Source organism: Sorex araneus, chromosome 4 (genome assembly GCF_027595985.1).
Source record: "Sorex araneus isolate mSorAra2 chromosome 4, mSorAra2.pri, whole genome shotgun sequence".
Lineage (NCBI taxonomy): Eukaryota > Metazoa > Chordata > Mammalia > Eulipotyphla > Soricidae > Sorex > Sorex araneus.
In genome coordinates this window covers 191,433,562-191,449,225 of record NC_073305.1, presented here as the reverse complement: position 1 = coordinate 191,449,225, position 15,664 = coordinate 191,433,562, and the positions used below count along the sequence as shown (strand labels likewise).

The 15,664-nt window shown below is 65.9% G+C and overlaps 1 protein-coding gene across 5 annotated transcripts; it reads left to right on the top strand.

Moving 5' to 3' along the window:
* Positions 1-1,894: 1,894 nt before the first annotated feature.
* On the top strand, positions 1,895-15,418 carry PDGFA (platelet derived growth factor subunit A). Of its 5 annotated transcripts, none has more exons than XM_055135891.1 (7): positions 1,895-2,390; positions 3,661-3,790; positions 4,773-4,865; positions 8,514-8,618; positions 9,447-9,634; positions 12,837-12,957; positions 14,462-15,418. In XM_055135891.1, the coding sequence occupies exons 1-7, from the start codon at positions 2,319-2,321 to the stop codon at positions 14,470-14,472; spliced, it is 720 nt and encodes a 239-aa protein (XP_054991866.1). In that variant the 5' UTR covers positions 1,895-2,318; the 3' UTR covers positions 14,473-15,418. The 5 variants fall into 5 exon arrangements, with proteins under 5 accessions (XP_054991866.1, XP_054991869.1, XP_054991868.1 ...); XM_055135894.1 differs by having other exon boundaries at positions 1,910-2,390; positions 4,773-4,869; XM_055135893.1 differs by lacking the exon at positions 1,895-2,390 and adding an exon at positions 2,676-2,808 and having other exon boundaries at positions 4,773-4,869.
* The last annotated feature ends 246 nt before the right edge of the window (positions 15,419-15,664 follow it).

Below are 15,664 nucleotides of genomic sequence, written 5' to 3'. Positions count from 1 at the left end.
TCCTGGACTATTACACCCTCGCCCCGCACCTGTCCCCGTAAATGGGGGCTGGTCCCCACAAATGAAGGCTGGACCCTTCACTTGTCCCCATAAATGAGGGCCAGTTCCCACATCTGTCCCCATAAGTGGGGGCTGGTATTTTCACCTGTCCCTGTAAATGGGGGCTGGTCCCCTCACCTGTCCCTATAAATGGAGGCTGGCCCCCTCACCCTGTCCCCACAGATGGGGGCTTGCTCCCTTCATCTGTCTGCGTAAATGGGGGCTGGTCCTCTCACCTGTTCTCATAGATGGAGTCCAGTCCCCACACCTGTCCCCCTAAATGGGGGCTGGTCTCTTCACCTGTCCTGGCAAATGGGAGTCTGGGCTGGTCCCTGTAAATGGGGGAGGTGGGACCTGCCCTCTGGGTTCTGATCCACTCAGGGAAGGGGAAGGGGAAGAGGGTTCAGTCCACACCCCACTCCCGGGAAGATCCCACAGCAGAACTGGTATCCGTGAGGCTGCTACAGAGGGGCACGGGGACGGGAAGGGGTCCGAGGGGACAGCCACATATCACTTGGCTTGGTGACAGATGGTAAGGGTCCACTGCAGCCCCTGTGCCCCCAGTAGTGTCCTGGGGTTGTAAGGACAGCGTCACAGCAGCTGAGCCCTCCTTGCCTATCTGCAGAGCCCCTAGCTCACCTTGGGCACGGATCTGCAGGCTTGGCATCCAGGCGTGGGGTCCCGACTGGGGCTGCCCTGGGCTGCACTTTCACCTCCCACCCACACTGCCACCTGGGGGGCCCTTCCGCTAGGGGCCCTGTGGCTGGCCAGGCAGCACAGACTCCTGCCACGCCTCTATGGTGAGGTATATTTAGCCTCATTATCAAATGTTTGCATTGAACCGTGTGAACCGCCTAATAGCGGCTGGAGTGAAACTCGATTCCCGGGCAGAGGGAGCACGTGACTACGTGCTGGGCCAGAGCGTCCAGCAGGGCAGGTGCACGCCCCCCACGCGGCCCCTTCAGGGCCCGCCTCGTCCTGGTCCGCGGTGGGGGGCAGAGGCAGCGGAGGACCCTCCTAACCTCGCCTATGGGGCGCAGTGGGAGCGGAGGCCAGAGCAGGGGGCCCCGAGCCTGCGCGGGGACCAGCGGAGACCCGGCGGCAGGGCAGCGGCCGTCCACGCAGGGGGGCGTGGCTCCGGTGCGGTTGGGGCTCTTCGCGGTCGTAGCCCTCCGAGCTCCTTCTCCCGCTTCGCCGGGCGCTCGAGTCCAGGACAGGTCCGGCCGGGGCCACTGGGCAGGGCAGGGCCGCTGGCTCGCGCCTCCGGGCGGCCCGTGCCCCTCTCCCCCGCGGCTGCCAGCCTCGCTTAGCCGCTGTTGTCTGGTCGCTATGACGACGTGCGCGGTTTTATTTTTAATAGCTGCGGGCGATTAGAAGGACGCCTGCGCCGCCCCCTCCGCCGGACGGGCGCCCGGCCTGCTCCGGCCGCGCCCGCGCCCACCGTGCCCCTCACGGATCTGCCCGACGGTCGCTGCCGGCTGCGAACTCGGGCCCGCGCCCCGGGGGGGTGCCCGCGCGGCCCCCGCGGTCAGCACCCGGTGGACGGAGGCGCACGCGGGTTCCTCACCCAGGAGGGACGCCTCTGGGCGCTCTCCGCTCCCGGAGGCGCAGCTCCCTCGGGCACGGGCAGCCGGACCCACGTTCGGCCGGAGCCTTCGAGAACCGTCAGTCCGGCGTGCTCCCTTTCCCAGGACGCACGAGGGCGACCTCCCACGTGGTTCTGCACGTGCGTGTCCCGCCGTTCGGCCGCGCCCTGAGCGCGCTGGACGGCAGGGTGGCCGCGTGGGGGTGCAGGTGTACCCCCTGCTCCGGGCCCCCGCCACCCCCAGAGCCGGGGCGGGTCGGGGGGGGGGGCGCCGGGAGCCTCGGGACGGGCTTTGAAATGCCGGGGCCCGGCTCGCGGAGGATGAAAGACCGCCCGCGGGCAGCGCCTTTACTGCCTTTGTGCGGCGGGGGCGCGGGCCGAGCCGCAGGAGGGGGCGGGCCACACTCCCGGCGGCCGCCCACCATCCACCTCCCGGGGGATCGCTCAGCTTCTAGCGCCTCTGCTGTCCGCTTCGGGGTCCACGGCGCGCCGGGCCTCTGAGCGCGCACGCGGGAGTGACGGGGGCGGGGGCCGGGACCACCGAGGGCGCCGTCCCGGCCGGCGGAGGCGCTGGGGGTTCCCCGCGCGCCCACCCCCTGGAGTTCCCGGCTCCCGCCGCCGCTCGGGCCTGCAGGCGGGGCCGCGGCGCGCTGCAGCCCCCGGGCCGGGCCTGGGCGCACTCCGGCACCTCGGAATGTGGGTGGGGACTCCTCTTTCAGGCGCCCCAGGCATCGGATTCAGGGCGGGGGCGCGTGGCGGCCGCCAGGTGAGTGCCCCAGACGCGCCCCTCGGCCCGAGACGCACTCCCCCTCCTTTTATGGCGCGGGGGAGGCCGGGCCCCGGCTCCAAACGTGGAAGGCGGCCGGGGCGGGGGCGGGGGCCGGCTCTCTTTTGCCCTTTTTGGCGTAGCCGCTCTGGGCGCTGCCCTCTGCCACCGCTGGGGCCCGGGAGAGGCGGGCGAGCCGGCGACGGCGGCGCTACTGCGGCGGCCGCCTCCCCCACCCCGTCCGGTGCCGCAGGATTGCAGCTGGCACTGGAGGGTGGGCAAGCCCGAGGGAGGGGTGCGCGGGCGACCCCGGGGACCGCGCGCGGGGTCCCGCGCGGGCCGTGGATGGACCCGAGTGCTCGCGGGAGCGCGTGTGTGTGCCCGCGGTGGCGGCGGCCGGCCCCCGCGCGCTTCCGAGGTGCGGGTCCGGGGCCCGGAATCCGGGGGCGGCGCGGGGGAGGGGGCGGGGGAGGGGCGCCGGCGGCGCCGCTATAACCCCCTCTGCACCGCGGGCCGGCCCCACACGCGCGCCCCGCCGAGCCCGCACAACTCGGCGAGCCGGGCCTGCCCGCGCCGCCGCCGCCGCCGCCGCCGCCGGCGCGCCGCCTCCTCTCCCGGCGCCGGCGCGGCCCTGCGCCGTCCTCGGGCCCGTGCGGGCGGCGCGCGCGGCCCCTGCCAGGCGGCGCTGCCCGGCTTCGGCCGCCGGAGGGCGGAGCGCGGCGCCGGAGCCCGAGCCCGAGCCCGGGGCGCGTCGCGGAGGGGCGCACGCAGGCCGCCGGGCCGCGCCGTGCTGGGCCGCGCCGTGTCCTACCGGGCGGCGGCGGCCGGAGGAGGCCGGAGGCGAGCGCGGGCGGCGGCGGGCGCGCGGGGCCGGCGCTGCCCGCGGGGAGAGCGCGGCCGGGCGTCCGGACAGGTGATGGGCGGCGCGGCGGCGCGGCGGCGGCGGCGACGGCCCCGCTCCGGTGTCCCTCTCGGGGCCGACGCCCGCAAATATGCGGAATGACCGGCCGGGTCGCTCCCGGAGCCAGCGCCGGGGAGCGCGCGCGGCGGCGGCCGGCACCGGGGACGCACCAAGGGAGAGGCCCAGCCCCCGCCCTCCGCCCCTTCCGTCCCCACCCCCTACCCGGCGGCCCCGGAGCTCCCGGCGCGGCGGGCGGGCGGGCGCGCTCTCCCCGCTCCTCCTCCCGCCGGCCGGCGCGGCCGCTCCCCGCGCTCGCGCCCCGCGCCCCCCGCGCGCCCTGAGGCATGCTCCTGCCTTTCGCCGCCACAGGAGCCCGGCTGCAGCGCCCGCCCCGCGGCCTCGCCTCCCCGCCGAGCCGCCAGCGCCCTGGGACGCGATGAGGACGTGGGCTTGCCTGCTGCTCCTCGGCTGCGGATACCTCGCCCATGCCCTGGCCGAGGTGGGTGCACCCCCGTGCCGGCCCCGCGGGGCTCGCCCGGCGCACGCCGGCCCGGGCACTCCGCGGGCGCCTTTAGCTTGCGGCGGGCGGTGGTTTGCGTCTGTAGCAAATGTTCCGACCCAGTTCTATTTTCTGCCATGCCTAAGTGCCTGGTGAGTTTCCAGCGTGTTGCGTCGCCACCGTGGAGGGACGGGGCGCCGCGGGGCGCGCGAGCGGGGAGAAAGTTCGGGGGCGCGGGCTCGAGTCGGGAGGGGAGACGGGGCGCGGCGGGCAGGGCGGCCCCGGGGCGCGGGGAGCCCGGGGAAGGGGGTGTGTGTGCGCGCGGCGGGGCGCGCGGGGCTGCGGCAAACAGCGAGGGCGGCGGCAGGCGGGGCGCGGCCGCCCGGCCCCGGGGCCCCGGCGCGAGCCGCTTACAGGTGGCCACCGGGCGCGCCCGCCGGATGCCCTCCCGCCGCGGGCCTCCCCCGTCCCTAGCCCCGGCCTGGGAGTTGTGTGCGGGCGCGGCCCCCGTCGTGGGAACTTGGTGCCCGGGACCCCCCGGCGACCCCGCGCTCCCTTTGGGAATCGGGGAGGAGCGGGGGAGGTGCGGGCGGGGGGTGGTCCGGGCCAGGATTCGGCGCCGCTGGTGGGGGAGGGTTAACCCCGTCCTGCCCAGCCGCGGCGCGTGAGCCCGGGCCCGGGGCCGGCGGGGTGGGGCGGGCTCGGGCCGCGGAGACCCTGCGCCCCCCGCGGGCCCGGGGATGCATGCTGTGAAATTCAAGCCCGGGCGGAATTAGAGTGTCAGGGCTGCGTGACCGTCCTCGTCGGCCCGTGACGCATTTCATCCTGATCTCTCTGGAGGTGGACGTCTCTGTCAGACCGAGACCCCGGGGGGCCCCCAGGCCCGTCCCGACGCCGGGGGCGGGGCGGGGGCGCCGGCGCGGCTGGGTCCGGGCCCCCTGCCCTCTCCGACCACTGGCGCTGACCGCCGCTCTGCCCGCAGGAGGCCGAGATCCCCCGCGAGCTGATCCAGCGGCTGGCGCAGAGTCAGATCCACAGCATCCGGGACCTGCAGCGGCTCCTGGACGTAGACTCCGTAGGTAAATCGCGCCCCTTCCCGAGCGCGGGCGCGTCCGCGGGGTGGCCGGCGCCCCGAGGAGCGCCCCGAAAGGTCAGAATCCACTCCCGGGCCATAAAAGCGCAGGCGGATGAGTCAGGAGTTTCTCTCCCAATCACCACTTTCTCTCTCTCGTCCCGGGATTGTTGTTGCATTTAAGGAAAAGGCGGCGTGTGTCACCGAAAGTTCAGGCGGGCGCGTTCAGGGCCCAGCGCCTGGCCGGGCCAGGTGTGCGGGCGCCCGCGGGCGGCCGGGCCGCGCGGTCCCTGCGAGGCTTGGGTAGTTGCCCGGGGCCCGCCCTCGGGGGAGCAGAGTTTATGGGCTCCTGCGCCCAGGGTCAAGGCCGGCGTCCGAGCGCCCGTCGGTGGTCGGCCGGGCAGTCCGTGGGGGTGGGCAGCGGCGGCCTCCCGCGGGCGTCGGAGAGAGCCCTTTTTGGTACCTTGGGGCGTTTTTCCGGATGATGGGGGTGGGGACCCCCGGGAGGTCGGCCTCCTCGCTTGTCCCTGCCGCCTGAGGAGACCCTGAGCCCCCGAACCGCACGCCCTGGCTGTGAGGTCAGTGCAGAGGTGTCTGTTGGGAAGAGATTCTCCCGCTGCAGAAGCGCAGGGGTGGGGAAGTAAGGGAAGTCACATGCTCCAGTCATTTGGAAATTTGTACCTAATTATGGTGGTGGGGAGGTCTGAGCTATTCTCACATCGTGCCAAAGCCGTTTCTAGAAAGGCCCGCGGTTTCTGTCCACGGCTCTGACCCAGGAAATCCTTCAGCTGATGCTTATCTGGAAGGGGGGTAGAATTTCACTGAAGATTAATGTCAGGCTGTGTGTGTGTGTGTGAGTGTGTGTGTGGGCGCACGTGCAAATGGAATTCTGTGTGATTGTGCTTGTGGGGGGAGTGTGACTGTGTGTGAGACTTTGGGGGAGTACTTTGTGTCACTGTGTGTGAGACAGGGGTGTGATTTTGAGACTTTGGGGATGTGACTTTGTGACTGGGTGTGACTATGTGTGAGACTGGGTGTGACTGTATGTGACTGTGTGACTGTGGTACTGAGGTGTGATTGTGAGTGTGTGAGACTGGGGTGTGGCTCTGTGTGTATGTGTGTGAGACTGGGGTGTAACTGTGTGGTTGTGTGTGAGACTGGAGGTGTGAGTTTGAGAGTAGGGTGTGACTTTGTATGAGACTGTGTGTGTGTGTGTGTGTGTGTGTGTCTGTGTTTGTGTCTGTGTGTGGCTTGGATCTGTTCCCTGGCGAGTAGCCCTGGGGAAAGGATTTGGCTGTGCCTGGTTAGAAGCCCTTGCCTGGTGCTGGTGGTCCCTGAAGGTGCAAGGGGGAGGCCCTCTCCTACCTCCCTTCTGGCCCACTTCCTGCAGGCCCATTCTTACTCCTCCCCTGAGCCCCTCCCCCACCCAGTGAGTTGCACTGAGGTGGTGCTGAGGCATTGGTGGCCTGCGGGCTTCAGGGAAAGTCTGTCCCCAGTCCCTCCTGCGGGGCCCACCCAGCTCCCTGTCTGAGTTTGGGACCTTCAGGTCTTCCTGGCTCAGCTGACTGGGGGCTGGGTACGAAGAGTCCAGCTCCTTCCTCAGCCTGAATCAGGGTCTTTTCCCAAGTCCTGCTCCCCCCAGTGAAGTATGTGGGCAGAAGATTGGGGTTTCTACTCTCTGAGCTCTGGAGAGACAATCCCCCCCCAGCCCCGCTGACCCCTCTACACTCTGGAGTCAGAGGGGAGCCCTTCTAGGTTTAGGTTGGGGTCACGCCTGCCCCTGCTCAGAGGCTGTCCTCGGCTGTATGCTGGGAGTCATCCTGGCTGCTAGCGGCACAGTGGCACTGGGGATTGAGCCCACACCTCTGGCGCCCGCCATGTCTCTGGCCTCTGTGGACGCATGGATGTGGGATCCCTGCATATGGGACCCCGAGGCTGTGGGGGCCACTACCTGGGAACGGTGGCTTCACACCCCTGCCTGAAGGCCCCGCTTATCCTGGACAGGGCCACGGGCTCGGGGGTTGCTGTTTGGGTTGACAGTGGCGTGGAGCTGGTCCTGCTGGCCCGTGACCGATGGGCATGGGCTCGGGGCTTTGTCCTCATGTGCAGCTGGCTGGCAGGGAGCAGAGTGGCAGAGCCCCTGCCTGCTAAGGGGAGCAGGTGCCACAAGCGGGCAAAGGGTGCCCAAGAGGCTCCTGCGTGCCACTGGCCACTGCTGTTCTGGGAGGCCTCTCAGTGCGTGGACATGTGGATGGGTGTGTGCTGCCACACAGTGGGGCCCGTGGCCCCAAGTGGGAAGGCGGTGCCAGGCCCCACACACCTCCTCTGCACTGGGGCCCCCTCAGCGAATCCAGACAGAAGGCTGGCAGCACGGGGTGTGATTCAGGATCGTCACTTTTCTGTGAGAACACTCCCAGAGCAGCCGGCCCTGGGAAACTCCTGCTGCAAGAGCACTTCTGTTCCGAGCTTATTCTGGGTCTCAGAGGAAAGGGACATGGCGCCCTGGGAGCGGGACACGGCCCACGCAGTGGCCCTTGGTGCTGCCAAGCCTGTAGGCAGTGAAGGCCACGCGGGAGTGGGACAGGGCCACCTGGGTAGGACCAGGGTGGGACCACATATGACCTTCCCATCGGGTGAAACCATGCCCTTGGGTGGCACCAGTGCCCCCCCACACCCTCAAGACAGGCCTGTGTTGGGTGGTAGGGAAGGAGAAGGATGTGGCTGGTGGGGTACAGGCGCTTTCTCCATGTGTCTCCGCACCCCACACAAGCCTCCGTGCGTGGGCTCCAGGCCTAGCCCAGCACATGCAGTGTCAGTTCAGGGTCAATGAGGGCAACAGCTCCTGTCCAGTCTTGCCAGGTTCTCTGAGGGGGAGCCTGTGAGGGAGATCTCTGAGCCTCTGAGGGGGAGCCTGTGAGGGGGATCTCTGAGGGGGAGCCTGTGAGGGAGATCTGTGAGGGGGAGCCTGTGAGGGAGATCTCTGAGGGGGAGGGACTGTGAGGGGTATCTCTGAGGGAGAGCCTGTGAAGGAGATCTCTGAGGGAGAGCCAGTGAGGGAGATCTCTGAGGGGGAGCCTGTGAGGGGTCCTGGGGGCCATCTCTGAGGGGGATCCTCTTGGGGGGTCCTATGAGGGGAGATCCTCTAAGGGAAGGTCTGAGAGGTCATCAGGGGGCTTTTGTGAGGGGTTCTGAGGAGGTCCTGTGAAGGGGGTCTTTTAAGGCAGGGTCCTGGAGCGGGGATCCTCTGAGGGAGGGTCCTCTGAAGGGTTCTTGGGTTTTTTTTTGTGTGTGTGAGGAGTATTGGGGCATCCTTGTGGAGTCTGGGGGCTCCTGTGAGAGGGCCTGGGGTGTCCCCATGGGAGGGCTCCTCTTGACCCTCTGGACTGGGTTCTGGGTGGGGTGGGGGTAGGGGGCCTTCTGCAGCCTCTTCACAGGTGTGGGAGGTGAGGCTGAGCCACTTGTTCGGGGGCTTCGCATGGGCTTGCAGAGCGAGTGGGTTCTTGGCAATTGTCTTTCCTCTTCAGCGCACCTGGAGCCCTGTGTGAGTGTGGGGGTCTCCTGACCCCTCTGCCTGGGGGCGACTGAGCCTCAGCTCTGATTCTGGTGTGGGAGGGTGGGCCACTGGCTGCCATGTCTTCCTTCTTGCCACAGGGGCCGAGGATGGTCTGGAGGCCCATGTGAGCATTCCGCGGGGCCATGTGGCCCAGGACACCCCTGAGAAGCGGCCAGTGCCTGTCCGGAGGAAGAGAAGCATCGGTGAGATCTGCGGCAGGTCGGAGCGGGAGCCTCAGGAACCCTTACGCCCCTACTCCCGACTCTGAGACAAAGGGCAGCCTGCTGGGGCCTGGCCCCTTGCTGGGCTGTCTGGCAGGGCCGCCCCGTGCCCCGCTGCAGGCTGAGGCCTTTCCAGGAGCCGCAGCGTCATAAATTCCTCAACGCTCGTCTTGTTGGGGCCTGTTCTCTGAGGCCTTCCTGGGAAGCGTGGTGCGAGTTTCCAATCTGTCATGCGGGGCCCATGCGCCTGGCGAGAGGCTGGATTGGGAGCAGCTGTTCCTGCTGTGTCCCATGTCTGCCGGGCTAGTGTGGGCACTGACCCCTCGGTCCTTCTGCAATCCCTGTGTCTGCCCCTGGAGGCGGGGCAGGGGCTCCCCTGCTGTATCTGGGACCGTCTGCAGGGCTTTGGCACTGGTATGGGATGTGGGAGGGGGGACCGTGCCCCCTGCCGTGGAGCCCCTCAGGACTTGCTGAGAAGGGGCATCCCTGCTGCTTCTCTCAGCTGGTGCACCATGCACCCGCATCTCCCCCAGAACAGCCCTGAACTCCAGGCCCCTCGTGGCAGCCTTAACTCTGGGGTCCAGCCCACACCTCCCTCCAGCCCTGCTTGCCTCTTGTCCTGCCACCCCGTGTCCTGACATCCTGGGAGCAGGAGGTTTTCCTGGCAGTCCAGTTCCAGGCCACTCGGTCTCCTAGAGGCTGCACCTGTGGGGTCACCCGGGCCTCTTGCTGCTCGCCCTGGGAGTCGGGACAGCGTGATATGGAGGTGGGGTGGGGTCTGAACCTGCACTCACTGGCTGTCCTCTGCAGAGGAGGCTGTCCCTGCTGTCTGCAAGACCAGGACAGTTATTTACGAGATACCTCGGAGCCAGGTCGACCCCACGTCTGCCAACTTCCTGATCTGGCCGCCGTGCGTGGAGGTGAGGCGCTGCACGGGCTGCTGTAACGCCAGCAGTGTCCGCTGTCAGCCGTCACGCATACAGCAGCGCAGCGTCAAGGTGAGTGGCCCGTCACCCCCACGGCCCCACGGCCCTGTGCCTAGTCCCCCAGGTCTTGTTCTGTGCTCCGGAGGGAGCCCTGGGGGGACCTGGGACCAGGCCCTGGCTGCCCGGCCTGGAGCCTCAGCTGGGAGGCCCCGGGCCCCCTTCCCTGAAGGAGTGGGGTGTGGGTCTGGGACCCACCTGTATCTCAGCAGGTGTGGGTGCATGGGAAGCTCTTGCCCCTCCCCCACCTTCCATCAGCTCCTGGGGGCAGCTGGGGGGCTCTCGGTCCTCTGCAGCGTGGCTGAGCCTGGAGCCCTGGGGTCCCGTGAGCCGGGCGGCCCCTCCTGGGCGGGGTGCCTTCGTACACAGCCATCTGCTGGTACTCGGCGCCGGCAGCCACTTCACCAGAGACGGCACTTTAGACCCAGAACTGCCCGCTCCTCTCTGAGTAAGCAAATTCCATGCCACTCGCCGCTGGCCCAGACAGACACTCCCTGGGGACGTGAGGCGTCCTGTGTCAGCTGCCTCGGGAGGGATCCTTGCCCCGGCCCTGCTCACCTCTGTTTCGATGCCCCCCAGCTACTGCTTGTTCCATCCTCTGTCAGGGTCTCGTGGACCCCACGAATCTGGGCTGAGCTCCCCGTAGGGCCTCTAGTGGGATGGTGCCACGTTCGGGCCCTAGCACAGGGGTCTGTCCTGTGTCCCCTCCTCTGACCTTGGGATCTCGCAGGCGGGGGTCCACTGTACTGGCCCCTAGACCCCATGTTCTGCAGCCCCTCACCAGGGTCTAGATATTGACGTTCTGCCAGGGAGAAAAGGTTGGTGGGGACAGGAGGGCCCTCATGGCTGCTGCCCAGTGATACCCAGATCCCCCTGTCAGAGCAGGGCCGGGGCCAGGAGGGGCTTGAACAGGGGCTGGTCTGGCCACGGTATCCCTGTGTTAGGGCTTAGGCTGGTGTCCGTGTGGACACGACCGACCCCTGTGGTCTGTCAGGTTGTGTCCAGTCTGTCCCCAGTGTCTGACCTGTGGGGCCAGGGCAGTCGTAACCTGATGCTGTCCAGCGCCTCTGGCCCCCCTCCCTGTCCCCTCAGCTTGGGCTCAGAGGGGCTTCGGTCCCTGTCCTTCCGTCAGCACAGTGGACAGTACTGTGGGCAAGCCCTGGCAGGTCCCTGGGCAGCTAGCTGGAGATCTGGGCCCTGCTTACAGTCCCACTAGGGCCTGCCCCGCTGGGCTGGGAGAGGTCAGCGCTGTGTGTGGTCCAGCATGTGTCTGGGGCTCCAGGTGATATGTGGGGCCTAGGGCACAGACGTCTCCATTCCTGGCCTTTTTTTTTTTCTTTTTGGGTCACACCTGGCGAGGGGCTACTCCTGGCTCTGCACTCAGGGATTACTCCTGGCAGTGCTCGGGGAACCATATGGGATGCTGGGAATCGAACCCGGGTCGGCCGCATGCAAGCAAATGCCCTCCCCGTGTTGCTATTGCTCCAGCCCCTCCATTTCTGGGCTTGGCTGGCCAGGCGGGAGGCCCCTTGGGCAGAGCTGGCACCTCCCGGCCAGACAGCGGGTGTGGCCTCACGGGCCGTCACTGCTCCTCATGTCCTCCAGAAAGTGTGGGAAACTGGAATGTGGATGTCTGAAGGGAAGTGGCTGTCAGGCCCACGCAGGGCCACCCTCTCCCCCTCAGCTGAGTCCTCTCCCCGGGCCTCCGTCTTGGCTGCCCCGCTGACCGAGTCTAGCCCCAGCTGGCATCCTGCAGGAACTGGGTGGAGTGCTTGTTGACCAAGGAGGCTGTGCCATCCAGCCCGTGCCCAGAGGACAGCCGCCCTGCAGGGCCCGGGGCAGGGAGAGGTGGCCAGTGTCCCCCAGACCCGAGGGCCGGTTGTGACCTGGGCTCTCAGCGCAGAGCAGGCAGATGCCCCCACCCGCTGCCTGGGATGCGTCTCCGCTGCCAGCCGAGGCTGCCCCGGATTGTAGCCCGAAGGCTGCCGCTTCAGGCACTGGCGCCGCCTCACCTCACAGCTCTGGTTAAACATTAACCGCCCTCAGCTCGCCGCCCCACTTGGGCCCCAGCGCCCACTGCTGTCCTGCAGGGCTCTCAGGAGGGGTCAGGCCTGGCATCCTCCCTTCCTGTGACCAATAGGGGCGGGCTGTGTCTAAGGGCTGTTCTGGGTCTGGGTCCGTGGACGGGGACTGTCCACTTGGAGTCAAGGCCGAGAGGCTCCTCTGGGTAAGGGTGGGGTGGGGCTTCCCTTACATTTTGCTTGGGGGCTGCCTGGGCTCTGCGCTCATCTGGGTTTCTGCTGCATTGGGTGGGGAAGGACTGCAGTGCCGGGGTCAGGCCTGGCGTCCCTGCTTGTGACCTTGCACACAGCCCCGTGGGTGTGTCTTTGGACCCATGTGGGCCGGTGGCTTCGAGGAGCTGATGGCGGTAACAGGCCTCCGGGCCTGTTCCCACGGGGAGACCTCAGCCATGCCTACAGGGCTGGGAGAGCCGTGTCTCCCACCTCGGGTGTCTGCAGATCAGAGTGTGGGCACATGTGTGCGTGTGTGAGCTGTGTGTGCACGTGTGTGTGGTACACAAATTCACACCTGTGTGTATGTATGCGTGTTTGGATATCGGTGTTTCTGTGTCCGTGTCTCAGTGTGTGTGTATAGGTGTGTGTTTTGGCTGCGTAGGTGTGTCTGTGTGCCTTTGTCGTGTAATTATATGTAGGTGTATTTGCATGTCTGTCTCTCCTGTGTCCGTGTGTGTCATGTGTGTATGTGTCATGTGTGTATTTGTAGTTGTATATACAACCGTATCTCTGTCTGCATAGATGCATCCGTGTGCAGGGGGCCAGGGGTGCCCAGGGCCAGTGTCCTGGTGTTAGGGCCTGGTGTGGGCACTGGGGCTGTTGGTTTGACCGCCTGCCCGCAAGCCCTGGGGTCTGTCCTGGCCTGTCTCCCGGGGGGTGCAGGCACCTCATGCTCTGCTCCTGCTCCTGGCTGGGGGCGCGGGCCGTGGGCCTGGCCATCTCGGGGAGGGGCACCCTGTGGTCCTGCCGTGTGACCGGGATCCTGGGCTGGTCTGGATGTGAGTCGTGGCGGGAACCCCAGTGCGTGTGGGTCCCTGTGCCCTCTGCAGGTCCCTGCTGCCCTCTGTCCCCCTCACAGGGTGGTGAGGGGCGTGCGCGCTTGTGTCTGTCCCAGGGTGCTCAGGGTGGTTCTGGCCCTGCAGGTGGCCAAAGTGGAGTACATCCGCAAGCGGCCGAAGCTTCGGGAGGTGCAGGTGCGGCTGGAGGAGCACCTGGAGTGCAGCTGCAGCAGCGCCAGTGCCGACTACCGGGAGGAAGAGGCAGGTGAGCGCCCGCACCCTGGACTTGGGGGGCGACAGGGCAAGGTACCTCCCGTGCCAGTGTCCAGCCCGGGCCGCCATGCCAGATCCCAGTGCCCAGCGCAGCCCAGCCCAGCACCCATGCCCAGCCCCCGTGTCCAGTCCCTCATGCCCTGCCAACTAGCCTGTGCCAGCCCGCCTGCCCAGTCCCTGGTGTCTAGTTCCTTGTGCCCGCCCCCAGTGCCCACTCCCTGGTGCCCAGTCCCCCATGGCACACCCCTGTGCCCAGCCCTTCATGCCCAGCTGCCTGCAGGCAGGAGGGGACAGGCTGGCCTGGCCTGGGCTGAGCTCTTTTCTGAGAAGGTCCTGCTGCTCACCCTCGCCGCCCTTCTGTTAACAGGAAGGCGTAGGGAGTCAGGTAAAAAGCGGAAAAGAAAAAGGTTAAAGCCGTCCTAAGGCGCCTCCCAGGTAGGACGGGGCGGGCAGTGACTGGCTGTCACTAATCATTTCCTGGCTGGGCGGGCACTGGCTGATCACCCGTCAATCACTCCATACCTGGGAGGGCGCTGGCTGATTACTCGTCAATCACTCCGTACCTGGTGCAGGTAGATCCTGATTGGCCTGCTCGTGAGAAGGGTCTCCTGACTCCTGGATTCCCCTGCTTGCTTTGACCTCTGATTGATTTCACCCCCTATGGGATGGAAGTGGTATGGGTTTATGGAGCTGTAGCTGGAACCCCCTTGCACAGGTTGCCCAACAGATAAGGTGGGGATAGCAGAGTGCTGTCTGAAAATGGTGCCAAATCTTTAGGATTTTGCCTAGTATCCTGGGACTTGCGTTAGGTTTTAGTAATGTCCCAGAAAAAGTGTTTTGAGGTATCAGGGACACCCTCCTATCCAGGTCTGGTGGTCTCCATCTTCAGCATTACCTCTTGGCCCAGGGTGGCTGTGAAAGTCCAGCCATCACATCTGTGCTCTGTGCCGAGAGAAAGTCATGTCGAAAGAAGGGTCAAAGTACTCCCTGGGGGATGTCCCTGTAGCTACTTGATCTGATCTCACTGGCCTTCCCTCTGCTGCATGGGATGTGAAGGCTTTTAGAGGGGCCTGCTACTGCCTACAAGGAAGTGGGTCCTGGGCCACTTCCAGGAAACAGTTTCACCAGGAAAACAGTTTCAGGCCTGCCTGGGCCTGGCTTATGGGCACATTGCAGCCAGAGCTCCGCACTTAGTCTGTGGGACTGAGGGGGTCCCACAGCCACCCCACATGGCTCTGCTGTCTACAGGGTGGAGCGTGGGCTGAGGACAAGCCCCACAGGAGGGGCGCCCAGCTCCAGCCCGTGGAGGACGACTGGGCCCTGGGCCGGGGACCTGCCTGGGGGCAGGGGCACAGGGAGAGCCCTGGGGCCGCGCTCATGGCCCATGAGACCTGGAGTCTCATCACGGAGGCGATGCATGGCGTGGCTCAATGGGAGCTGCGTGTCCCGAGTTGTGCGTGTCCCCTGGCCCCGCCTCACACAGTCTCTCCCCACAGATGTGAGGTGAGGATGGCCCAGCAGCCCTTTCCTGGGACACGGATGTACACGGCGTGTTACATTCCTGAACCTCCAGTGGACGGTGCTCACTGCACGGCGCGCTTTGTTCTCCTGTGAAAACTGTCCCAGCACGTCCCCTGGGGAACAAAGAACAGTGCCCATTTGTTGGTGGGACGTCAGAGTGGGCATTGTGGTGCCCGGTGGAACAGTGAGAGGCTTCCTTGTCAAAAGCACGAGTGAGCGCAAACAAAACTGAGTCACAGAACAGCTCGGTGGCTGCGGCGAGGCACGGCCGGCGGAGGGGCGGAGGCGGCGGCAGCTCTGCGAACTGGACATGCATCTAGGGCAGCCAGAGGTGCTTTTGCCAAGGACGCGGGGCTGCTTCTCAGATGGACGACACAGATGGACAGACAGACGGACGGATGGATGGATGGATGGATGGACGGCGCCCAGGGCCCGCCAGACCAGGTCGAGCTGCGCCGTGTACACAGAGCCCTTCCTGAGAGCCTTAAGTGGATTTTTTTTTACACCATAAAGTGATTATTAAGCTTTCCTTTTTACTCTGCCTAGCTTTTTTCTTTTTTCTTTTTTTACAAAATTCTCTCTCGGATGACATTCACACCAATAACACGAGGCCGCCGTGGGGCAGCGGGATGCATCTTTCCTAGCAGGACACAGATGAATGAGATGTATTCAAATAAACGTGGCATACCCAGCTATGCACCACTTCCCGAATGTTTCCGCCTCTCTGTCTCACCCTCGGCCCTGCCATCCGAGAGCCCACCTGCCGCCTGCGGGCACTCCCTGCTACCGCCACGTTTGGACAGAACTAAATTCTTTATCTTTTGGTAACATGTTCTACGTTACATGTACTCCATGGAATTGTGTGTGTGTTGTTTTGTTTTGTAAAGGTGAATTTGTATTTTTATCTAATATTACCAGTTTTATATACCTGAGACCCTGAAATGTTTCTTTTTGTTTTTTCCTGCCCACCGTGGGAGGAGTGTGGGCTTTGTGTCCATTGCTGCTGCTTCAGTTCTCATGGCCATGGCTCCCAGCACTTGGGGTCACTGCAGGCCTGCCCTACCCAACGGACCTGCAGGCCGTCCCTGGGGTCCTGGGGGATGGCTCCCAGGAGTGGGCCAGTGAAGGCCACCTGCTGGGGCAGCTGCCGTGCAGATGAGGAAGAGTTTCTTATCAAT

Excerpts from the sequence above, each read along its gene's own strand:
- PDGFA (XM_055135891.1), top strand. The coding sequence starts at position 2,319 with ATGTGGGTGGGGACTCCTCTTTCAGGCGCCCCAGGCATCGGATTCAGG. Across the intron at positions 3,791-4,772 it reads TCGCCCATGCCCTGGCCGAG|GAGGCCGAGATCCCCCGCGA; the intron begins GTGGGTGCACCC and ends CTCTGCCCGCAG. Across the intron at positions 9,635-12,836 it reads TACAGCAGCGCAGCGTCAAG|GTGGCCAAAGTGGAGTACAT; the intron begins GTGAGTGGCCCG and ends CTGGCCCTGCAG.